We start from the raw sequence: 26,047 nt of genomic DNA on the forward strand, positions 1-26,047 counted from the left end.
TCTAAAAGGTCATTAAGCTTTAAAACAATATTAAAAATAATCTTACATGAAATGTGTACATTTATTTCAAACTTCAAACAAATGAAATAAAATGTAGTATTTCTAATTTAATTGTAGATTAAATAATGAATTTTGATGTATTTAATTTCAAACATATATATTTGTCATAAACCATATTCAATCTACAGTAAAATCTTTACATTTATTTACTACACAAATTAATAGAAGTTATGTATGGTATGTAATTATTTAACATATATTTACAAATGAATGTGTGCCTTAAGTACACTCCTGATTACTAGCGCTAGACGAAGACCATTCCAACATTGAGAAATGTTTTGCAACCGGACAAGTTTAACACCATCACCGTGACTTTATAATATATTTTTTTCCGGCTAACATTACTCTGTCTAATTCTCCATACTTCAGTGAACCCCTAGATATCTCTTACTTTTGTTTGAATGCTGGAGGCCTGTCCCTTTGAGGCCAGATCACATGTCTGCAGATGAAGCGCTCGCCCATCTGAGATGTGGTCGAAAGGGTATGCGGGGGACGCAGCTCAGCTACTCACTGAAGCTGGACTGGTCCAACCGATCGGCATATCATTTCTGTCTGAGCAAGCAGCACTCTCTTACCTGCTGCAGGTTGTCCTTCTCTGGCATTTGTAAACAGTGGATATTCACATGAGCTGCATAATCTAGGAATTTAAAAAGATGTGTGCGCTCTGCACAGGCTTGGTATGTCTGATTGTTCCTCTTCTTGAACCGCCTTCCACCATCCTGTAGTTTCTCCCACTCGCCAGGTTGTTATGCAGGTTTTTTCTCAGGAATCTGTTCTTCTTCTGCAATTTATTTTTGTCTTTCGCATTATAAGGCAGTATTGCTATGTGAATGATTGTTTCTTTTTCAGGTTGTAGAGTTATCTCATCTGTTTTTACACTAAGCATAAAACCAGAGACGGAGAAACAAGACGACGAGAAGGATTTACAGAAGACGCGCAAACCCAAGACGTGGACCTCAGGTGGGTGGGATCAGTGTGATATTGATGCCAGGAAGGCAGCCAATGAGTCAGCGGGAGACAGAAGCTGACAAAGAATGGACATACACCATTACCTCTCAAATATTATCTCTGGTGACATTACCTTGACAAAAAGATCTCTTTAACACCATTACCTTATTTTCTATTAGACTGTGCACCGTTACCTTATCAAAAGATAAATACATTTTGTATATATTTATTTTAATTGAATGAAATGTATTTACATGGCTTCTCAGTTAATTTAGTTTAAATTCATATAAAAATATGTATACATTTTCATTACTAATGAATAATGTAAAAGTTATAATTGGGGAACAAGTAAACAAATTTTTATTTAATTCTTAAGGAAATAACTTGTAATTAAATACAAATAATTAAATATTTACTATACCTTGGGTTTAGAGTTAGTGTTGAGACAAAGTAGCCTATAGTTTATGGTTGTTCAAATCTCTTTATTCAAAATAAATAAATGTAAATAATGTAATACAGTAGTGTCGCAGTGCACAGCTCAATGGGGTTATGAAGTCTCTGGCATTAAATTATAACAAACAAAACAATTCCCACCCCAGTATCCCCCCTCCCGCCCCAAACGTACTCAGCGTTTTCTCCTGTAGTGGAAAGGAGTCAACAGCACAATACATATCATTAGGAGTCATTTCGTGATTGGGTAGTAGGGACAAACTCAGAGAGACGCAGTATGCGGAGATATTTAGGACAAGTTAGTCCCTGGAAGTCTTGCGAGAGGAGAGTCAGGTAGGGCCACCATAATTCTCCTAAGGATGCGCCCTGATTGGCGGGAGTTAATTTGAATTTTTTTCCATGCTATGTATGTACCACAAACGTTGGAGCTATCCCAGATGTGTAGGCGAATGCGTCGACCCCCAGTTTGCGACAATGTTCTGAACAGCTGCACCTAAAACCAATCCTATTTGTCTCCATCACTTAGATCTTAATGGATACATAAGTGGATTAGATAGTCACAGTATCGTATAAGAGGGAAATCGAGCAAGTTTTGTGTTAAAATGCAAGTCATAATGTCATCGATTACTTGAGTCCAGTAATTTAGAATTCGGGGGCAGTCCCATAATAGATGTACCAATGTACCCCAGGCTCCGTACTCCCTCCAGAAATCTCTGCTTCGCTCTGGGTTCCCTCAATATAAGCAAACTGGAGTGAAGTACCAATAGGTACCCACTCTAGTGAGTGTTTCATTAAGGACTCTATTACATGCAGTTTGTCTGGCTCTATAATATATCCCTCCCCATTCCTTTGCGGTCAGCTGCCTTCTGATTTCTGCTTCCCAATGAGTTGACATGCCTTATACACATACCTAGTGTTCTGGTTCAAGAGGGCAGATAATTCAGAAATAAGCTGTTGGTTGGAAGTCTTAGTGATCAGCCATTTCTCGTAGGGAGTGAGGTGTCTCTGAGTATCGGATCTATTGGCTGAGTGCAAGAGTCAATGGCGAAGCTACAAGTAATGTAGGCGTTCTGTCTCTGGAAGTACAAAGTCTGAGCGTAATTGATTAAATGTGCTCACCCCTTCTTCGCCAATCATGTGGCCTGCTGAGTGTCAGCCTGTCTGGCGCCACTTAGCAAATGTTCTCGAGCACAACCCTGGAGAGAAGTCTGGGTTGTCAAACTATGGCGTCTGAGGAGAAGGAAAGGAAGAAAGGAGGCGTTTGATACTGATTTGTTCCCAGACTTGCATAGTTGTCTTCGTGATAGGGAATAAGTATAAACTTTTAGGGCAATGTGTTTTCTTCAAAAAGGGATTTTCCACAGACAGGAACCCGCCATCGCTCTGTCCTGGAACAGCCAGTGTCTTTCGGATTCATCCATCCTCCATTCTACTAAATAGCGTAATTGAGCTGCTTGATAGTATAATTGGACTTTCGGAATACCTAAGCCCCCAGTGTGAGGCGGGAGAGAGCTATGCTCTCTTCTCATATGTGGTTTCTTCCCTAACCAAACAAACTGATGTAATTCCGCTTGCAATTTAGAGATCATCCCTCTCAGGGTGTCAGGGGGAGCGTTTGGAAGAGGTAGAGGACTTTAGGTAGAATAGTCATTTTAAGAGTTGCCGTTGTCCCAAGTAATAAATTATGATGATGCTCCAGCGGGATACACCATTTTTAATGTATCTGTGTAATGTATGGTAGTTGAGTGTGGAGGTTATCTGAGTGGAAGAGGCCAGCTGGATTCCGAGATATGAACTGTCGCTGTCGCCCTCTGTGCAGGGTATTGTGCCGCAAGCTACATCACCAGAGCAGAGGACAGCGACAGATTGAGCGCCTGGGACGTAGCCACGTTAACTCGGAACCCTGAAGCCAGTCCAAAAGTCTCTAATTCAGTCAGCCCGGGTAGGCTTGTCATTAGTCACCAGCACATTGTCCGCGTACAAACTAATAGTATGCTATGTCCCCCCTCCCCCGAAACAGCCCTGTGAACTTGGGGTTATCAGGAACTCTTTGAGCAAGAGCTCGATATATAGAGGGAATAACATAGGCGACAGTGGCACCCCGGGTCCTGTGCCTCTGCTGATAGGGAAGGGAGTGGAAACTTGGTCATTCCCTTAAATGTCGCCATGGGGTGTTGGCAACAAGTTCAGCACCCACGTCCTAAATCTCTCTCCAGATCAAAAGTGAACAGGACCTACTCCAGAAAAGGCCAATTAACTCCATCGAAGTGCCTTTTTGGCGTTGATCGCTAAAAGCATAATTTCTTCCGTCAATCTTGTAGCTTTCTCGATAATATGTGGTATGCGTTTAGTGTTGTCACTAGTTTGTCTCTAGGGAAGGAATCCCGCTTGATCTGGGTCAAGGATAGCTGCCATATGGGAGCTTAATCTACTGGCTAAAATGCTGGTAGATAACTTGAGATCCACACCTAAGGAAGAAATTGTTCGATATGAGCTGCACTTTGCCAGGTTTAGGGATGAGAACCACAGAGGCTGTCGGGAGATGGCCAAAATGACTTCCTCTAAGCAAATGTTGTCCTCCAGTGCGTTCGCCTTGTCAGGAGACAGGTGGGACGTTTGTGCATTGTAGAGATACGTGGCGCAGTCTGCGGGCTCAAGGTGTTGGACAGTGTAGAGCTCTGCGTAGAAATCCCTGAATGCATTTGCTATTCATTCATCATCAGTAATGTCCCTCTTGTCTGAGTACGGAGCGAGTACACTCCAGATGCTGGTTGGTGAACATGCAGCCTGTTGGCCAGAGGCGGCCGCACTTATCCCCTCCCACATGAAAGGAGTGATGGAAGCGGAGAGCTGCGTATTCAGCATTGTCAAGATCTATGCTAGCTAATTGTGAGCAAAGAGCCGTCAGTTTGACGCCAAACTCTCGGTGCACTGGTGGATGTGTTCTAGTTCTTTCTCCTGTTGGGATAGGGGGTCTCTTTTTTTCTTTTCACAGTTTATTATCTGCAGTGGAGATAGCAATGAGTTCACCTCTTATAACCGTTTTTTAAGGCTTTCCACAGCATAGCAATAGAGACCTCTGGGGTTTCATTCAGTTCTGGATAGTTGGTTATGGCCTGGTGGATCTGTTTCACCACTTCAGGGTGCAGCAGCATAGTTTCTCTCCTCCGCTAAGTCCGGGCTGGACGTTCCATCGGGGGAAGCGTCATTGTGAGCGATGCCGCTGCTTGATCTGACAATATAGCTGGGAGTATCTCTGTTTCAGAGGTTAGTGTGTATATATCTTTCATTCCTAGTAGGTAATCTAGCAGCTCATGAGTTTATGGGCGTGGGAGAAAAATTTGTATTGGCGTGTGTAACACTCTCCATAAATCCTGAAGCTCAAGATTGCTTAGCCACCTATACCCACTTAGCACCTGTCTGGCCATGTCTATGTGCAGTCCTGTCTAAATCATTATCGAAGACTAAATTAAGATCTCCACCTATCAGGAGCTTCTGTTCCGGTGTGGACATCACCTCGGTCAGTGCTGTGCGTTTAAAAGTTTCTTTCCCCTTGTTCGGGGCATAGATAGCGCCCACCATGAAAGGTGGGTCATTTAAAGTGAAATAAGTAAGGTACCACCTTTCAGTTCTGCGATCTTGGATCCGATTTTCCCCTTAAAGGTACGTGCTACTAGTATGGCTACATCTGCCGTTTTAGTGGACACAGAAGAGAAATATTGGCGGGGAAGGTATGCGATCGAAATCGATGACAGCCTTTTGAAAGGAAGTGTGTCTACCAGAGCAGGCATATGTCTCCCCTGAATTCTCCAGATAGGTCAAAACAGTCATGCATTTAACCGGGTTATTAAGGCCCTTCACATTTGGAGGAAGGACCCTGAAATATGTAACTGTAATTGTTCTACTTATTAGGCCTGAAAGCTGTAATAAGCATCATTGTGTTTGTGGTGGAACAGCCGGTAAGGTGTCCCTCAGACCCTATTAATATCATATATGTACTTTAGAGATTAGTGTAAGCCCAAACTAAGAATCCCCAAAAGGAAAATGGGCAAGAGTGCCAATGAGAGCATGAACGTACGATTAGGAAAATGAACTTACAGTCCCCAGTGTCTGGAGTAGAGGGGTCTAGCCAGTGGCCACAGTTTCCTGTCCCCCGACTCACCACCCAGCCAGCCATCCATCAATATGAATGTTGATAGTTACATGCCCAGCTATTTTAATAGGAGTCAGTCTTTGCCGGCGCCGTAGGGATCGACTCCAGCACCACCTGTTTTCCTTGATCGATCATCGCAGGGTCTGGGCGGGTACTCCCCATCCCCACGTCTACGCCAGCTAGGCTAGCGGCTCATTGAACAGGACTTCGATGGCAGTCTGTCAGCAGCTAAGTCTATGCCTAAAACACAACATGTCTCCTCCAGGGATCACAGTTGAAAAAGGTTACCATCCAAGTGAGCGATGAGGCGAAATGGATGCCCCACGAGTAGGACACCCCCATGTTCCGCAAGTGGGAGGTAGCCAGTTGGAAATCTTGTCTTTTCTGTAAAGTTATTGCTGCCAAATCCTGGTAGAGTGTTGATGTTTGGTCTTTGAAGTGGACAGGATGTCTCTACCGGACCCTGCACAATATATTTTCCTTTACCTGGAAATCGTGGATGCAAACTAAAATGTCAGTGGGATGAGCCGACTCTGATCGCGTTAGACCAGCTTTATGTGCCCGATCAATTTTTATCTCCAAGTCGGGAGGGGCCTCCAGTATGAATCGAAAGAGATCTGTGACATAACTGACGAGATGTTCGCTCTCCGATTTCGATGATATTACCCTGATTCGAATATTGTTTCGATGGGCTCTGTATTCGAGCGCTTTAGCATGGGACTGTAGATCAATTTGCTGGTCATGGAGGCGAATGATCTCTTGCTGTGGGATCTCTACATCTTCTTCCTGGCATTTCCTTGCTCCTCCAAAGTTGCTTCACGGTCTCCAAGGGAGTCAAGATCTCGCCGGTTCTCTTTCATATAATTGGAAAGGTCGTTAACAGGTCCGCAGCGGCAGGCCACGAAGCACTCCCCTTTCTGCCACACTCCAGGTGAGTAGTATAGGACAGTGGTGGCCAACACAGGTAAACACAGTGAGGCAGGACAGAGGCATGGCAGGGTGGGAGGAGGGGGAAGTCGACAGACGACGGAATAGGTATGACTAATAAAATAAATAACACCTATTCCGTCGTCTGTCGGCTTCCCCCCTGCTGCAGCCTTCACTGCCTCACCGAGCTTACCTGAGCTGGCCGCCGCCGCCGCCGGTATAGGATAATGGCGCCTCCAGCGATCCAGGCTCAGGAAAGAGTCTCCGCTGTCGGGAAGCAGCAAGCGCAGCCCGCAGTGGCACTGCAGTGTGGAGGGTACGGATCCTGGGTCGCAGTCCACCTGGCTTGCCCATGGCCGCTGCCGTAGATGGGAACGCAAACCAGTGTCAATCGGAGCCTCCTAAAGACTGCCTGCTCGCCTCCAAGCAGCTGCATGTGGTGGGGCCCAGCTCCAGGTCCCAGTGCTTGGCCACGGGCATCTCTTGTAGGCCTCACAGCCGCCAGTGGTTGTTCCCTAAGCAGACCAGGGGATCCAGCGGGTCAGGATTCAGGCTTACAGATGAGACTGTGCTCCCACTTCCCGTGTCTCAATACCACTTCAAAGCTTCGGTAGGGCAGTTGCATATCGTTATGTGGCTTAGGCCGGCGGCACGAATAGAGAGTCGGGGAAAGCCATCTTACCCTCTTCCATCTTGGCCACGCCCCCCAGGAGTGCAGTTTAAAATGGTTTAATAATAATATAAAATCAGATAAGGGATAGGGTTAACTTTAAGCCTTATGCCTGAGGGTCTTTACAAAGGTAAAAATGGGAAGAGAGTGGCAGACAAGGTAATGTCAGGTGTAGGAAGCTGGCTCTGTATATACTATACCAAAGTAAGGTATAGTGTGCACAGATTCCAGTGGATCCCCCGAGCTGTAGCAGAGGTTAAAGTAGATCATTCCGTACTCTCTTCTGTGGTAGTGTGGTTGAGCAGTCAGGCTTATCCGAGGGCAGTGTTAAGCATTTGTTGAACACACTCAGGCAAGAAATGATGTCACACACTCAAAGACTGACTCCAGACATATTGTTTGTATAAAAAGTTGTTATTTTGTTGTTTTATATCTAGCACCAAGATTTACTTAGTAGCAGGTAAGTTACACTCTTCATACAGTGTTACTTTTCAAAACACAGGGAACACTGTTTTGGTAGGAGCATTTAGATTACTTTGCAGTTGAGAAAACAATTGGTAAACTGTTCAAAAACAATTTAAATACTGTTAGATGACTTCGTTATATTCTAGTTTGGCATGAAACACACTCCTAACACAGTTTAAGCAACACAGGACAATGATAAACAGATGAACTCTGGTGAAGGCAGTAAGGGGCACATGCATCAAGGCCTCTTCCGTTCACAAACGGGCTGATTCGCAGAGCGTGCTGATTCACAGGATTGGCCCGTTTGCGAATGGAAAAAGGCCTTTTCCAATGCATGTCGGTTTTGTCATTTGCAACTGCGAATGCATTTAGGGAATCGCAATTTGTGATTCCCTAATGCTGATGCATGTGGCCTTTCCTAAATGCGACCTGTGCATCTAGGAAATGCTAATTACCATCAACTTCAAGTTGGTGGTAGAATGTGCATGCTTTGAAAAATGCACAAAAAATGCATTTTTCGAAGTACCATGTAGCACACACATGCCCTATGGGCATGTATGTGATTTACATGTGCACACTTACCTTTTTTGTGGGGTGCTTCTGGGGGGCCTTAAGCCTCCGGCACCCTTGCATTTGCATTCGCTATTTCCGATTACCAATTTGGTAATCTCAATTAACGTATGCAATGCCGGTCATTCCTATGGGCTGTTGTGCCCATAGAAATTAATGGAATCAAATTAGCTAATAGCGATTAGCAATTTTCGAATCACTATTAGCTATTGTTAAGGAATTGCCAATGTTTTGGCAATTCCTACATGCATAGGCAATTGCGATTACTAAATAGCGATTCCTTAATAATCGCTTATTTGGTAATCGCAAATTTTAATTTTGATGCCAGTTGCTGATAGCAGCAAAAGACTGGGGCAGCTAACAAAGGTGTCAGACCTTTGAAGCTCCTCCCTCTTCGAGGACCCTGCCCATCCTAGGGGAGGAGGCATGAAACCTCTGCCCAGGATGTCCTTTGTTCCAGACTCAGAGAGCTGAGGCTCTCTACCCAGGGATCCAGAAACCTGTCTGGTGGAGGCAGATGTCTAGGAGCAATACAGGAATCACATCAGGGTTGGTCGTCTTTCAGCGGGCATCTCTAAGATGCCCTCTGAGTGCATTTTTCATTAAACCCCTCACTGATATATTAGTGTGGGTTTAATGTGTTGGGAAGTTTGATACCAAACTTCCCAGATTTCAGTAAAGCCTTTATGGAGCTGTGGAGTTCATGTTGACAAACTCCCAGCCATAAACTCACTATGGCCCACTGCACTTACCATGTCTGTGTTTGGCACAGCCACGGTAGGGGAATTTTGCTCTTGCAGCTATGCCCTCCCCTGGGTATGGTGCACCCTGCTTTTAGGGCTGTAATGCCTGCTATAAGGGTGGCTTACCCATGCCACAGGCAGTGTTGATGGGCAGGACACACACAGATGTGTGTCATGTCGGCTCTTCAGTTTGGTCAGCACCAAAACACACAGCCTGCAATGGCAGGGTGGGTATGTTTTGGTGAGGGGTTTCAGAAGGTGGCACAATACATGCGGCAGTCCTCAGAGGCCCTCTCTGGTCACAAGCCCTTCGTACCAGGGGTACCTTTAACAAGGGGCTTACAGGTGGGCCAAAGGTGGGCCAGTTGTGGGTACAAAAGTACAGTTTTGGGAAAGAACACAGGTGCTGAGGCCTGGTTAGCAGGATCTCAGCACACACTCAGTCAAGTTGGCATCAGGTATTTGGCAAAATGTTAAGGGGTGACAATGCAAAAATGGGCCCTTTCCTACACCAGGAAAAAAATAGTATGAGGGAAAGGGGTGCTGAAAGATAGAGAAACAGACAGAGAGAGAGAGAGAGAGAGAGAGAGAGAGAGAGAGAGAGAGAGAGAGAAAGAGAGATAAAGGAGGAGAGAGGCAAAGAGAAAGAAAGAGGGAGTGTTAGAAATAAAGAAAGGGAGAAGAAGGAAGGAGCAAAGCAGAGAGAGGAAGAGAGAGAGAGAGGGAGATATGAAGAGAGATAAAGGAGGGGAGAAGCAAAAAAAATGAGGAATAGGAAAAGAGGGAGAGAGGGTTAGAAAGAAAGAAAGGGAGGGATAGAGAAAGGGAGTAGAAGGAAGGAGCAAAGCAGAGAGAGGAAGAGAGAGAGGTTAGTAAATTATTAGTTTGTGTAAAGCATACTTTTCTTTGTAATAATAACAAATGTATTTCTACCATTTCTTAAAGCAACATATGATCTTCATGCCACATCAACTGTGTCAGTGAATCTGAAAGATGAAAGAGAAGAACTGAAGGAGCAGGAAGAGCCTTTGGTGAAAAGCACAGGTAGGAGCAACAAGTCATTGAGAGGATTTGAATCACATGAATTAACTTGATTTATTCTGTGCTTCCCCTATGTAAAATCACAGACTTTCGAGAGGATGCATCTTTCTGCAGATGCCTCACTTTCCGAATATCCTCCCTGGTGTCAAACCGCTTTTGAAACCGTACCTCCCCAGTAGGGGCTCTCAAGTGCCGCAAGGTGGTGTCGTGCAGCTTCAGCCATGATCCTACCTGCCGGACATGACACCACCAGTGTATATTAGACACCAGCATGCATATTGGCCTCAGTTCCTTTTCTTCTGTGCATAATCAACAGATTCCGGAGCGCCTTCTCCGTGCTTCATCTTCAAACCCTTCCTCTCTTAGACTGTGACTGGTCAGATGTCTTTTCTGAAAGCATCAGGGTTCAAACTCTGCCTTAAGTTCCACACGCAGATGTCTTTCTTAGATCCACACAACATGCGCAGGTGGTATCTTGGATCCGACCATAGTGCCAGGTCCTGCAGTTGGTGCTCCCTGAAGCATCCGAAGGCCTTCAGGGAGTGTAGTCAAAGTTATTTTTGACGATGTCCAAAGAAACACGCCAAATTGCGCCCCTTTTACATGTACGTTTCTGGAAATTGAATGATCTCCCAAAGCATCTTGCCACAAAAAAGCACCCTGGGAAGGAGAGATCATCATTTTCCTTGACAAAATAATCCTTTTCCCGACACCTTTCAGAATTATGGCGCCATTTCCCAATGCTGGACAATCCCTCTGTGCTTAATTCGAAGCTGGAATTTATTTTTCCATCTGCTGACCTTACAGAGGTTGAGGCCCACTGCTAGGACATCTTGAACATCTTTAGGATGGGGTCCGTACTCTCTGGACAACTCTCCAGGGACTGACCCGGCCCTTCTAGACTGGCGACTCTGGCAGCTCCAATGCCTCCACATACAGGTCCTCACAGACTCTGGCCTTAACGTCTCAAAAGAAGTCACGGGCAGCATCATCTCCGGCACTTCTAGTGTGAATTTCACACTTATAGAAATGCAGTTGTTAGTAGTTGTGTTGGAACTGTCATTGGCAGAGGTGGCAGGGGCAATAGATGATGCAAGCTGCTGTGGCCTCTCGACAAAGGCCTTGGCACTTACTTTTTTTGTTTAGTTTTTTACAAACTAAGCACTGCCTGACACCATTGATCTTCAGGCACCTGCTTTCACCTTTGATTTTCCCTGATCACATGTGTTCCCTGAAGTTCCCCATCCAACCCCTGTTTATTGGTTCATGGTCTTGCAGTTTTGTTAATTACTCCACCTTTTGTCTTCATGAATACAGCTGTGTAGGCTTCAGAGTAATGGCGAGGAGTAGCCAAAGCATAGACTTCCGAACTACGACCTCGAGTTGATCAAAGAGGACTGAACATCCTCAGAATCAAGGGCCATTGTCCTCTGATATTTCACAGTAATTGTAAGGAGATAAGAACTTTATAAACAAGCATTTACAATGCAATGGTCTTAGCAGCATTAAAGGTAGAGCTATCGGCATTGCTCATTATTATTATTTTTTTTAAATCATAAATAAATGGCATTGTCATTTACATTGCCAATAGCTTCATCACGTGCATATGCAAGACCTATTGCATTAGCACCCACACACACAGTAAGTAGTAGAGTGAGAAGTCGGTAGTGAGTAGGAGAGAGTTATTAGTAAAGAGTATTAGAGAGCGCAACAGAGCTATGTGAATAATAACAGCTGTGAGCCCGTGCCAGAGGTGCATCATCAGAGCTGTGTGAATAATAACTGCGTCAGCCCCGTGCCTGAGGTGCATCATCAGAGCTGTGTGAATAATAACAGCTGTGAGCCCGTGCCAGAGGTGCATCATCAGAGCTGTGTGAATAATAACTGCGTCAGCCCCGTGCCTGAGGTGCATCATCAGAGCTGTGTGAATAATAACAGCTGTGAGCCCGTGCCAGAGGTGCATCATCAGAGCTGTGTGAATAATAACTGCGTCAGCCCCGTGCCTGATGTGCATCATCAGAGTTGTGTGAATAATAACAGCTGCGAGCACCTGCCTGAGGTGCATTATCAGAGCTGTGTGAATAACTGCGTCAGCCCCGTGCCCGAGGTGCATCATCAGAGCTGTGTGAATAACTGCGTCAGCCCCGTGCCCGAGGTGCATCATCAGAGCTGTGTGAATAACTGCGTCAGCCTCGTGCCCGAGGTGCATCATCAGAGCTGTGTGAATAACTGCGTCAGCCCCGCGCCCGAGGTGCATCATCAGAGCTGTGTGAATAACTGCGTCAGCCCCGCGCCAGAGGTGCATCATCAGAGCTGTGTGAATAACTGCGTCAGCCCCGTGCCCAAGGTGCATTATCAGAGCTGTGTGAATAACTGCGTCAGCCCCGCGCCCGAGGTGCATCATCAGAGCTGTATGAATAACTGCGTCAGCCCCGTGCCCGAGGTGCATCATCAGAGCTGTGTGAATAACTGCATCAGCCCCGTGCCCGAGGTGCATCATCAGAGCTGTGTGAATAACTGCGTCAGCCCCGTGCCCGAGGTGCATCATCAGAGCTGTGTGAATAACTATGTCAGCCCCGTGCCTGAGGTGCATCATCAGAGCTGTGTGAATAACTATGTCAGCCCCGTGCCCGAGGTGCATCATCAGAGCTGTGTGAATAAATGCGTCAGCCCCGTGCCCGAGGTGCATCATCAGAGCTGTGTGAATAACTGCGTCAGCCCCGTGCCCGTCTAAAGTTCTCTCTAGTTGTTAAAACTAGAGCACATAACAGTAGCTGTACTAATATTAAATCAGAGGTTTTGCGTTTACTCTTTTGAAAAGATTAGGAGGAAAGCAATTAAGCTGCTGTGGAATTTGTTTTGCCTTTAAACTCGGGTTCCTGACAAAGAAAAAAAGACCATCTGCAAGCCTTCATTTAGACAGCCACTGCAAGCCACTTCCTGATTTTGAATGATATCACTGGCAGATAAAGAGAATAAAAAGCAGTATACCTAGTTGATAAAAATATGTATGTAGTGCAGATTGATAAATCGGTTATCACAAAATAAATTAGCTCTTAAGTAAAAGGATACAATTATTTACTAGTCTGTTCATCTGATCCCTGGCCTTTTACTAGGCGAGTTATTCCTGGGCGACCTGCCTCCCTCCTTGGAGAGCTGTGCTGACGTCAGAGCAGCTATATCTGAAGGCCCTCTGTCCTCCCCGTTAGCCCCTGCGCCTGTGAGCTCCATGCCTGCCCGACATTCCGACGCGCGCCTTGGGATTGGGTCGTGCCTGTGAGCTGCCTACGTTACAAGCTCACGCGCGCGACCCAATCCCAAGGCGCGCGTCTGAATCGGCCTTTGCATAGACAATGCTGCTTGCGTGGCCAGCTCTTGTCTCCACTCCTTGTCGGGTCTTGTCGGCTGAGCCGACGACTATGGTTCTCTGGCGAGAACGCGCTTCGCGCTTTTCTAGCCGAGACCCAAAAAGGATCTTCACGCTCTTATCACTTACTAAGAATCATGAAAGAAGGCCGTATGGAAGGCTGCTTTCCATGCGCCCTTTGGAACTTATGAGTACAGAGTAATGCCCCTTGGGCTCTGCAATGCACCATCCATTTTTAAAATGGTTTATAGACACAGTTGCCTCTCAGATTCGTTATCAGGTAGCCATTATCTATTTAGATGGCATCCTGATTCTCTCGTCCACCTTAGCTCACCATGTTCAACGTGTCACTGAGGCGTTACGATTACGAGCCCACAATCTTGCATGTAAGACCGAGAAATGTCTCTTTGAGGTAACTAAGGTTGAATATCTTGGTTACATTCCTTCTGGAGATGGCCTTTCCATGGATGTTATGTGTATTTTTCTAGTGCCTATGAGGGTGTCCTGGCTCTTCTCAGGTGGGTGGGGCTGGCCTCAATGGGGCTTACTCAAAAAGTCAGATCTTCAGGCTCGTATGGAATTCAAGAAAAGAAGAGGCTCTTATGAGGTCAGTCCACGCTGTTGGAGAGTGTGAGGTCACGACCTCCTGTTCTGCTTTTGTGTATGCGTGGGATGTGCGCTACTGAACGTCCAGCTGAGAAGAGGTGCCTGAAAGGTAGGTGGCTGTGAAGGGAGGCTGGGCCCATGTCATGTTGTTCTTTGTAAGTGTGGGTGAGAAGCTTGAACTGCGCCCACGTATGTATCGGGAGCCAGTGAAGTGCCTTCAATTGTAGCATGGTGTGACTCCGGCATGGGAGAAGGAGGAACAGTCTTACTGCTGCGTTCTGGCCACTCTGAAGTCTTTTTGTCTGATGGTGATAAGGGCTAGGGTGACTTTCTTCTTGGTGTTGTTAGGTATCCACTTGAACATCTTGGTCAGCATCTTCAAGGTGTGGAAGCAAGACACGGCGACTGCGTTAGCTTGTGCGGGCATGTTCAGTTTGCTAGTGATAATGATCCTAAGGTTTGTTGCTTGTGTACTCGGGAGGTGAGGGTGTCATAGGGGTGTAAGCCACTAGGTAGTGTCCTGTGTCCAGCTTGAGGCAGTTGGACTTCATCCAGGTGGCCAATTCGGTCATGCACGACTTGTTGTTGGTCCTGGTGCTGGGTGTTTTGTCTGAGAGAGACAGCATCAGTTGTGCGTCTATCAGCATAGGGGAGTATGTTAATGTTGTGTGCATGGAGGGCGCTTTCCAGCAGGGTCCTTTAGATGTTGAAGAGGGTGAGGCTGAGCGAGGAGCCCTTCGGGACTCTGCAAATGAGTTCCTGGGATTGTGAGGCGAATGGTGGCAAGTTTACTGCTTGGATTCTTCAAGGTGAGAAAGCTGCAGATCCATTCGAGGGCGAGTCCTTGCATGCCCACCTCGTGCATTCGTCTGATCAGGATGGGACGAGAATGGTCAATGGTCTGATCAGGATGGGACGAGAATGGTCAATGGGACAGGCTGCAGAACGAGACCTTTCTGCAGCCTGTGCCAAAGGCTGCAGAAAGGTCTAGTAGGATGAGGGTTGCAGTCTCTCCTCTGTCGAGGATCCTCCTGATGTCGTCTGTAGCTGCAATGAGCGCTCTCTCTCAACTGTGGTTTGGTCGGACGCCTTATCAAGAGTTCTAGCGGGTGTCCAGTGATGTGTCAGTGTGGCAAAGGTCATGCCTGCCACTTTCCCGGCAGTATTCCAAGGTCCTTATGAAAAGGATCTCCAACTGCCTGGCAGAGATGTCTATGGCTCCAGGGGAGCTGCAGCCACTGTGGCTCTTCTGAAAATAGTGAAAGTTTGTGAAGCGGCTTTCATGGTTTAGGCGGCTGTTGAGCAAACTTTTCTTTCCAAAAACAAACTTGAAGATTAGGAATTTGTTTTTGAAAAACAAAATACTAATGACTCTGGGAGTTTCTACCCATGCTGGGAAGGTTATTTCTATTATTTTTTCAGTTTAGAACCACCAGGATTTTCATGGTGGCCCCAAACAGAAAATACATCTGCCCTAAATAGAATGGGGTCAGGCTCTTACACCTAAGTCACCAACTTCATTTGGAAGTTGGTGTTAGGTTTCTGCCAGTGAAGTAAGCGGGGGATCTTCTTGTGGAAATATGATTGTCCTCCTGACTCTATACAGAGGAGGCGCAGACCATCAGTTTGGCAGACAGGGTACAGTGCCACGTTTGTTGTGCATTATCCTTCTGTTAAACTCAAATCAAGGCCCAACGCTTTTCAAGTCCAAGGTGAACAGGGAATTGTGTGTGGATGCGGTGAATGGTAGATATCTTACTTTTCATCTTGTTAGCCATATGGGCCATCTCCACACTATTTAGAAACCTTTGTGTCTGTGGAGGCAGATGCAGTGATGTGCTCAGCAGACGAAAGGGGTTGACATCCGTAAGTTCCGGGAGAAGCAATATTCTTTCTAATAAGAAGCACCCATTTTGGAAGGAACGTGCACACATTTATAAATGTGACTTAAAAGGGTAGCGATCTTCTTTGTAAGATGTGGTACTGCAGGACTGGATTGATATTAGTAAGGGTTTAATCAATCAGTAAATTTGTAGAGCGTTACTTGTCACTCATGAGGCTGTCCAGGCGCTGTTTCAGGGTTGACACATCTATCCCTCCCTCAAACGAGCGTCCACGTCCACGGTCAACAACAAGGCTCGAAAGAAGCCTCCTTACCTGGTTCACGCAGGAGGAATACTTTCACTCCTCACTGATGCTGAATTTGTAAGTGCCGAGTTCATTGTTTTGTATCTCACTGAATCGTAAAGAGATCCTGGTCCCGCCATCGGTGGGGATCTGGATCCCTGCAATTGTTGCTTGCAGCGCTCTGACGCCTATTACGAGGTAGAGTGGTGCTATATAAAAATGTGAAATAAATGACTTTCAGCGAATGGCTTTATTTCAAGTTATTGCATAAACCATGGTTAATGTTTTTTTTTTATTAGAGTGTTTCCTGTGAATAACTACTTATATATGTCTTAATTTTTCAGAAAATGAAGATTTAAGCACAGAAGGAAGTGGAGTTGAATACTTAAACTGTATTAATACAACAGCACCTTTGAAAGCTTCATCCAGAATAGGTGAACATAGTATCATTAGGGACCCGGAACCGAGAACAACCTCTGAAAGGCAACCCTGGTCTGGAATGAGTTGGGGTCTTGAACAATTAAACAACACTTACTGTGAAAGGGCTGTCAGCAGTCAGACATACTTTGGTGTACATTTGTCATCAATATCTGGAGAATGCACTAACACCGATATTCCTGTGAGTAGTGAAATGCCTTGTACAGGTCAGCAAAGCAGTCATCTGAACGAGACATCGTATACCTGTACTGAATGTGGGAAAGGCTTCAACAAGTCAAATCTTAAAAGACACATGAGAATTCACACCGGAGAGAAGCCATATCAATGCCTCCAATGTAGGAAGTGCTTCAGTTTGAAAAGCTCTCTCGATCGGCATCAGAGAACACATACGGGTGATCGACCGTATCAGTGCAGCGAATGTTATAAAACCTTTAATACAAAGTACAATCTAACAATGCATTATAGGCTCCATACTGGAGAGAGGCCGTTTCGCTGCACGGATTGTGACCAAACGTTCCATCGAAAAGACCATCTTATTCTGCACCGTAGAACACACATGAAAGGCAGTAGGCTTGTGGGAAACATATGAAAGGTATGCTCTGTAAACACCAGACTATGCGTATAATTAAGGGGGGTGTGAAAGGAAATGCTATTTTGCTTCTTGCAATGTTAATTACAATTACCTAACCCCCATTCAGATCGAACTCCATTGGCTCCCCCTGCCGGGCCACAGTAACTTCAAAATCTGCGGCATCATTTGCAAAGCCATCATGACTACCATCCCCGCCTGCTGACACGGTCCCCATCTCTGGCGGGTCTCAGCACACCTACATCCTGGGCACCATCAGATGAGAAACTAAGAAGTGCTGCCTTTGAAACCTGGGGACCGAGGTTTGAATCCTTGCCTCCGTGCAAGACCGGACATCAAGTGATTCTGGGAATGTTGTTGGAAGACATTTGTCTGAAGCTTGTGATTGGGCAGTGGAAGGAGGCAGGACCCGGGTTGCAATGGGATAGAAAAAAGCCTGGTCAGCAAAATAAAAGTGGCCCGCATTAGTGAATTCAAGAGCTAAAAAAGTGGCCCATATTAGCAAATTTGGGATGTTCGGAACCTGTAAAGACATGCATGCTGTGCAGGTGTTTTGCAAGGCATGGGTGACTGCAGGCATGTGTGCTTGCTGCAGGCAGTGCTTGTGGTAATATCAGAGAAACCAACAGAAAAAACTGGCCCAGCAGAACATTAACAGCTAAAAACAGGTCAAGACACTGACCTGTCAGCCCAGCCCTTCGGGCACTGCCTGATTGCCCGATAGGCCAGTCCAACCCAGGTTATGACTCTTGGTAGAGTGTTGCTGGGGGTGGGGGTGGGCAGCGCACCTGTTCACGGAGTGGAAGGGAGGTAAGGAGGGCAGGACGTGTTCTGTGCTTGGAGGCTTGTGGGACAGCAGCTATCCCAAATATTGTCGGGCTGGGAACCTAGGGCCAGCTCATCAGGTATGGAACCGTGCTTGTGTATGTGTGGAGGGTGTAAATTAATGTATGGATTTCTTAAAATCAATTGCAATGTAACTGTCATAAATATCATAAAACATGAACTCAAAAAATATACACGTTCATCTGTGTCACTGTTAAAGTTGTGACTTAGGTTAACGTTAACATTAAAATAAAGAGAAATAAGGAGGAATACAATTTCTAAAACTATATTGTTATAGATAAATAACTGTTTACTATGTTAAACAATTTAATTTGGCAACCAATAGAGCTATTAAATAAATATTCCTTCACTGTAAGTAAGTAAGTAAGTAAAACTTTATTGTTCAGTTAATTAAAACCATAACAAATTTTCTTTACACTTGTGTCGTAATGTTAAAATCTTTTAAATTAGTTAAGAATACTTGTTCAAAATTTACATCAAGATAAAATTCAAATACTCGTTAAAGGACAAAAGAATGAGGTTTCAGAAAATCACACTACAGTATTAGAGGTATTACTCAGTCGTCAAGCGTTTTTCAAAGGCAAGCAAAAACTTTACAATCTTACAATTGATTTGTGTATCCGTAGAGTCCAAGCAGCCTATAATGGCTGTCCTACAGGTACGTAATCCTTTAGTCAGAAAGTGATTCTTTAAAAGAAGAGATCGCTCTTGATTCAGCTTTGTACAATGACAAATAATGTGGATTATATCCTCTTTTTTATAATCACAGAGCCGACAGGCGATGGATCCCGTGTGTTTCCAGGCTGGTGCATCAGCCAGCGTTGGATATTTTCCGAATCTTAGAGCCATCAACCTTTTTTTAGTAAAAACAGAGTATGTAGAGTCCAAGTAGGGCGCCGGAGTAAGACGTTTATAGCTGTTAATTGCAACCCAAGAATGAGAGCGATGGGAAAAGATCTCCTTGTCAATAAGTAGAGAATGTAGTTTGGCGGCTTTGTTTATTACCTGTTTAAATGAGTTAACTGGCAGGTTTTTATTCCATAGCTGGGTGGTGCGTGTTAATTCCAGAGCTTTGGTCAGGAATTTGTTTGCCTCTGATTTGGTTCCCTTTTCAACTTCTTGCCACAAAAATGTGTTTAAGTTGTTATCAGTGGCTTTCATTTTAATGCAGTACCAGGTTTTAATGCACGTGTATAGTCTTCCCACTGATTCGTTCATGAGACCAAATTCTAGGCGCATTTGCGCTGGTGAAGCTGTACGGGGAAGTTGAAAAACTTTCTTATAAATTTTAGTAATCAAAGTATTTAACAAAGCACCGTCCTTGCCATGCATTGCTGCACTTGCATATGTTAAGGTGGGAAGGGCTTTAGCTGCAATTACCGTTAGTAGTGGTTTAAACGATGGGCCTTCTAGTTTATTATACAAAGAGCTAAATGCAAAGATCAAGGCTCCGGTTCGTTGCGTAAGGTAATGTTTTTGCGCTTTTAGAGTCATCTTTTCGTCAACAAAATGTCCCAAGTATTTATAATTTGAGACCCTTTCAAGCCTTTTACCATCTATGCAAATATTATAGTCTGTTGAGCGCCGATTAGAAATTAACATTGTTTTGGTTTTAGACAAGTTCAAAGTCAGTTTGTTTGCAGACAAAAAAAGCGAAAGTTCTGATAGTAGTCTGGTCATACCGACTCTTGTTAGGCTCATTAGTACAATGTCGTCCGCGTATGCAAGATGTGAGAGTTGCAGGTTACCTAATCTCGGGGGATGAGCGTTGCAGGTGTTTAGTTTGCCGGAAAGGTCCGAAAGAAATAGATTGAACAAGTGAGGCGCCAAAACGCATCCTTGTTTTAATCCGGTTCTTGTTGACACTTTTCTTGACAATCGCGAACCGTCGCCTAGCTTTACTTGTGTCCATGTGCCGGTGTAAAATAGCAACAGGCCCCTTAGTAAGCTCTCTGGTATGTCCCATGATCTTAATTTAGCCCATAGTAGGTTCCGGTCCACACTATCGAATGCGGCTTGCAGATCAATAAAACATAAGTTCAGCTCCTGCTTGTTGCGCTGACATTTATCAGCTATCAAGCTTATTGATAGAATGTTTGAAATAGTTCCGATGCCTGCTCTGAACCCCGTTTGATTGAGTGGAATCAAGTCTCTGTCGCCTGACCAAGTAACCAGGTCTGTTAATAAGAGAGATGCGAAGTATTTTGCTTCCACGTCCTGCAGTGTTATTAGTCGATAGTTAAGTGGGTTGGTTCTATCACCTCCTTTGTATATGGGCGTTATTATGGAGCCATGCCAACTATTAGGAACTTGACTGAGTATTTGAACGTCAGCATAGAGGTTCTCTAAAAGGGGGCTCCAGTATTCAGGTGCGTGTTTATATACCGCTTGGGGAATACCGTTTGGCCCCGGGGCCCCGTTACTCTTCCCCTTACTAATTACGTTTGTAATCTCTTCCGTAGAGTAGATTCTAGATGATGTATTCGAAGTAGGCACATTGTTTAGATTGGTTGGCGACTGTTGTGTACTGTTTTTCACCTCACTTATCTTTTTAATTTGATGTTGCGCGTAGGGTTGATTCGCTGGAATGTTTAATAGGTTTCCTTTAAATTTTTGCTGAAGGAAAATTACCCATTTGGTTTCCTGCACGTTTGATGTAAGAATATTCAGCGGTCTGGTTAATTGATTTATAATTCTCCAAAATGTAATTGCGTTCGAGGTTTTAGCGCTCTGGAGCAACTTAGTCCAGAATTTTTCCTTGGTAGCTTTTTTGTGCTCCCAAACGTTCTTTTTATAGCGCTTCCGTAGAGCCAAGAAGACGTCCATTTGACTAGAGTCTTTATTATATATTTGCAGATTTTTGTGTGTTTTTCTCAGTTCCTTCCTCAAGTCTCTCAAATCTTTTGGCAATGTGTTGTTTGTGTTCGTTCCTTTGTCCTTCGAAACTGGAGACTTCATTTTCGTTTTTAGGCTCTCTAAAAAGAGAGACCATGCTTCTATGGCATTCGTGGAAGTGTCACTTAAGTTGTTCATCGTGTCCACTATTGTCGTGAACCATTCAGATTTGTTTGGATTACACCAGTTAATTCGTTTCTGGTTTGATAAACTTAGGTTGCCTTCCACAGTTTGTGAAGATTGAAATCTTTCTACACACAGATTGAATTTAATGTGTTGCATTGCGCGGTCGCTCATGGGCGAGTATTCAATATAAAAGTTGTTTAATAAAGGAAATAGCGAAAGACTTGCAATTGTATAGTCCAGAGTTGATTGGGAATGCGGGCCGTAGAAGGTTTTTTGGGGGGTCGATCCTCGTTTGTCCTGCCGTTAAGGACTCGCATGCCTAGATATTCTAACTCTGTCACCAATTTTATTCCTATTCGGTCGATTTTACTCCTGACGCCGCCTTGAGTCTGTTCTGGGACGCTCCAGTGCATGTTGTCCGCCGTTAGGATGTCGTCCTCCTCCAGGGAGTATATCAGGTTGGAGTTAAAATCTCCGGTTAGTATAATGTTCCACGCTGGCTCAGTGCTACGAAAGTCTGTTATTACCTCACATAATAGAGTATTTTTTGTATTTTTCACTCGAGTTTTTGGTTGCGTGTAGTAATTGATCAGAATGGTTGTCATCTTGTTATTTGCATTCAGTCCTGATAATTTAACTATTTGGATGCTTGGGTCTGGAGATTCAAGTTGCTCTGATTTAATTTGTAGAGCAGAAGTTATGTAAACTGAGAGGCCTCCAATCGCTCTACCGTAGGATTTACATTTCTCTGCTGCTACATGATGGTGTATAAAGCCTGCCAGTGCGATTTCTTCTTGCTGCCAGGTTTCCTGTAAAGCAATTATATCGCAATCCACCCATTCTTCTAGGGCTATTCCGTCCTCTAGTAGTTTTTTCGCTCCGGCGATATTCCACTGTTTATTGTTGACTGCCCTGAAGCAAGGATGCAGATATTGTTTAGCTAAGCTAGCAAATTTGACACAAATGTTTGACTGTCCTTCGTTCTCTTTTCATAAGCAACATATTTTATGTTCTGTAAAGCGTGTACCTTTGTTGTATCTTGTGTATTTATCTATGCATCTTCCCTGGTGCTCTGGTCCTTGCTGTTCAGCCAGGGAGAATGTTCTGTGTGGGATGCTGCAGCGGTGGTGATGCGATGGAATGTGTGGAATGCTGGAGTGGTGGTGATGCGTTGGAATGTGTGGAATGCTGGAGTGGTGGTGATGCTTTGGAATTTGCGGAATGCTGGAGTGGTGGTGGTGGATGGAATGTGTAGAATGCTGGAGTGGTGGTGATGCGTTGGAATGTGTGGAATGCTGGAGTGGTGGTGATGCTTTGGAATTTGCGGAATGCTGGAGTGGTGGTGGTGGATGCAATGTGTAGAATGCTGGAGTGGTGGTGATGCATGGAATGTGTGGAATGCTGGAGTGGTGGTGATGGGTTGGAATGTCTGGAATGCTGGAGTAGTGGTGATGTATTTGAATGTGTTTAATGCTGGAGTGGTGGTGATGCGGGAATGTGTGAAAGGCTGTGGTGGTGGTGGTTTGATGAATGTGTGGAATGCTAGAGCGGTGGTGATGCATTGGAATGTGTGTAATGCTGGAGTGGTGGTGATACTTGGAATGTCTGGAATGCTGGAGCGGTGGTGATGCATGGAAAGTGTGGAATGATGGAGCGGTGGTGGTGCAATGGAATGTGTGGAATGCTGGAGTGGTGGTGATGCATGGAATGTGTGGAATGCTGGAGCGGTGGTGGTGCGTTGGAATGTGTGGAATGCGGGAGCGGTGGTGATGCATGGAATGTGTGGAATGATGGAGCGGTGGTGGTGCAATGGAATGTGTGGGATGCTGGAGTGGTAGTGATAGAATGGAATGCTTGGGTGTCTGTGAGGTGAGGAGTGTCAGTAAAGTATGGGCTGAGCCGCAGGGAGGATGCTCCTGGTAGGGCTGTTCTAAGAGCTATGCTCCCGACTATCACATTATGTAAAGCGTGCAACTTATTTGAGAGGATAGCCTGGTGCTGATGAGAAGTGGATGCTGCCCGAAGTGCAGCCTAAGTAAACAGCCTGGTATTCAGTGTTTTCGTTAATGTAAATCTCCCCCACTAACGTGACAGGGGTTGGATTCCATTAAAGACACGAAGGCGAAGATTATGACTTAGATTCTTTACTTATAGCTCTAGCAGCAAAGTCAAACATAACATAACATGGATGCAAAATTATAAGCAAAAGTGTGAAGGAGGTCAGCTGCCTAGATCAGCTGTGACCTCATGTGTGATCCACCAATCAGTGAACAGTCTCTGGTATAATTATCCCTGCTGAGCAGCAGCTCTCCTCTTCTTTGCCATAAAAGAAGAGCAATCCAAGCAGACCATCTTAGACATGCCTCGACTGGTAACATAAACGATAAACTTGAAACATTCCAGAGTAGAAAGGTATCCATTCAAAAAGGCCGCCATCGAAGACAACGTGGGATCCGCCAACTGCATCAAAGCTGGAAGATAAAAGTATTGATAACTATTCAGGAGGGTGGAGTGGGATAATCTTTGCCTCCGTGTCTTTAATAGAATCCAAACCTCCTCTCACGTTAGCGGGGGAGAATAAAATTCGATTACAAGACCGGAGGCTCAAGTATGACAAGTTTAAAGCTGTGAAAGAACATTAGAAGAAACATGATCAATTGGTTTAAAATAGAATGTTCTGAAAGTGGACTCCCTCGACCAATCTGCTGGTTTAAGGATATCTCCCAGACGGCTGCTGAAATAAAGGCTTTAGAGGCCGTAGCTCCTCTGACTGAATGGGTGCCAAACAATGCCCGACTCTGCCATGATCCCTCTAACCCACCTGGCCAAAGTGGAAGGAGACACGGGAATAAGGGATCTTGAAAGATATCAGCAGTTGGGAAACTGCTGAAGGGCGAAAAGCAGAAGTTTGGGATTCATAAAAATGAAGGCAAGAGACCACACATAACTACTTACAAACTTAGAACAGAACAAATCTCTGTTTTGATCTTCAGAGGAGGAACTGAATTGTCTGAGATAGAATTAGAATTGATTTCTTTTGATTTAATATACACCCTAGATTCTAGAGAAGAGATACTGCCCACACTGTCTGTGTTTTTATTAATTTCCTGGAGTTGGCCATTATTAACATATCGTCCAGGTATATAATTAATCAGACTTCTTGAAGATGTAACAAGGTTACCACTGGCTTCTAGAGTTTGGAGAAACAGTAGGGGGCTGGAGACAGGACGGAAGATAATGAGAGGAATTGGAACTTGCGGTCTTGCCAAGTGAAAATGAATTGTAAGTAACGAGAATGTAAATGATGAATGGGAACGGATCGATCAGCATCCTTGAGATCTATTATGATCACCCAATCGTTCTGCTGAAGACAGTCTCTTAGGCAGTGTATCCCTCCATCTTGAAATGCCTGTACAAAACAAAACCGTTCTGCGATCTGAGGTTTATTACTGGTCAAAACCCTTTGTCTGCTTTCTTTACTAGGAAGAGATTGCTGAGGAACCTCTGGTAGTGGATGGGACTTCTTGAATTGCTCCCTTGGATTACAAATCTGGAACCTCCTGAGATATTAGATTGGTTTCTTGGGAACTGAAGTTCATTGGACAAGGAGGGGACCAGTTGGATTGGAGTGGTACCTCTGAATTGTTCGTAAAACCCACAGGTCTGAAGTAAAGTGTCTCCAGTTGTTGAGAAATAGAGTGGTTCTGCCACTCATCTTTCTGGGGGGAAAAAGATGTAAAACAACATGACCTTCCTGTATTTGCACGCGATTCTACTCTGCCCCATTGGAAACTGCTTCTGTAGTTGTTTCTTTTTTTGTGGATAGAAAGGAGCATATCCTGTTCTTGTCCTTGAACCCAGGTGTGTGCCAACCTCTGGGTACATAAAATGATGGTCTGTATGAGCAATGTTGAGAAATGCCCGAAGAGCAAGCTCTTCCTCATCCGGCTCTCTGACAACCGCAAGGGGTAACGACTTTCTTGGGATTTTGTTGTGCCTTGACCACAGAGGTGAAGGTTTGTACGTAAGCAGATATGTCCTTGACGAAGTGATCACCAAAGAGATGACTTTCTGCTTCAGAACCAAGTTCCTTCTGTGACATGTCCGCCAGCGTAGGGTCTATTCTCATGAGGATAGTTTCCTCCTCTCTGCAGATATAGCAGCATTAGCTTTGCCCAAAAGAGAGATAGCCAGTTGTCTCCAACCTCTGAGAATAGGCAAATTGACAGGAGTGCCCGTAAGCGCAGCATCTTCCGATATTTCTAAAATTTGAGTCAAATAACCCAGGATATCTAATAATTTATCCTGGCAGCCTCTAAGCACTTTATCAATCCCTTTTTGGAATCTTTACCTTTTTTAGAAAGGAATGCGACCATAGCTGGGTCAATGTCAAGAGTAGATGCCAATTTATGTGTGAGAATAGGGTTGGGACGCTCTGTATGCAGTTTATTGCGATTTGGTTCTTCCATAGGCTTTCAAATCCACTAGCAGGTTGACAAGCCCCTTGCGGCACTATTGCGCCGCTGTGGCGTCACTTTTTGTGATGCAGCGGCGGCGTAAACAATGGGCCACATTACTGCAATTTACAACGTGACGCATCTAGGGAGCTGCGTAACCTTTTAAAGCCCTGCACCACATTATACCTGCGTCAGGTATAATGTATGCAGGGTGGGCGTTCGGAGGCTGGAAAGCCTCGTAGAAGTGACGCAGTGAAACTGCAAGATTTCACTTCAGCCTCTTCTAGGACGCCACTGCGTCAAACCCTCACGCCAGTGACGCAGTGTATTAGGAATAGTCCTCTCCATGCATTGCTGGAGTGGCATTGTGCTTGCGACACAACTCCAGCAATGTGTGACTTTTGTGCCAACAAATGCATCAAACTTTCGGAGGCATCTGTCAGTCCCTGCGCCATGGTGCGCCGTATTGTAAATATGGTGCACAATGGCGCAATGAGTAATTATATCTGGGTCAAAATAAGGGGACCATGAGGGCCTCAGACAGACATGAGGGAACATTGTCTAGGACC

General features: G+C 44.9%; 1 protein-coding gene across 1 annotated transcript in view; it reads left to right on the top strand.

Moving 5' to 3' along the window:
* Positions 1–26,047, top strand: part of LOC147693179 (uncharacterized) — a 708,628-nt gene that overhangs the window by 546,526 nt on the left and 136,055 nt on the right. The window contains 3 exon segments of the mRNA XM_086939582.1: positions 910–1,020; positions 9,932–10,030; positions 16,472–17,153. Coding sequence (XP_086795708.1) covers positions 910–1,020; positions 9,932–10,030; positions 16,472–17,153 — 892 coding nt within the window.

Source organism: Lissotriton vulgaris, chromosome 9 (assembly GCF_964263255.1).
Source record: "Lissotriton vulgaris chromosome 9, aLisVul1.2, whole genome shotgun sequence".
Classification (NCBI taxonomy): Eukaryota; Metazoa; Chordata; class Amphibia; order Caudata; family Salamandridae; genus Lissotriton; species Lissotriton vulgaris.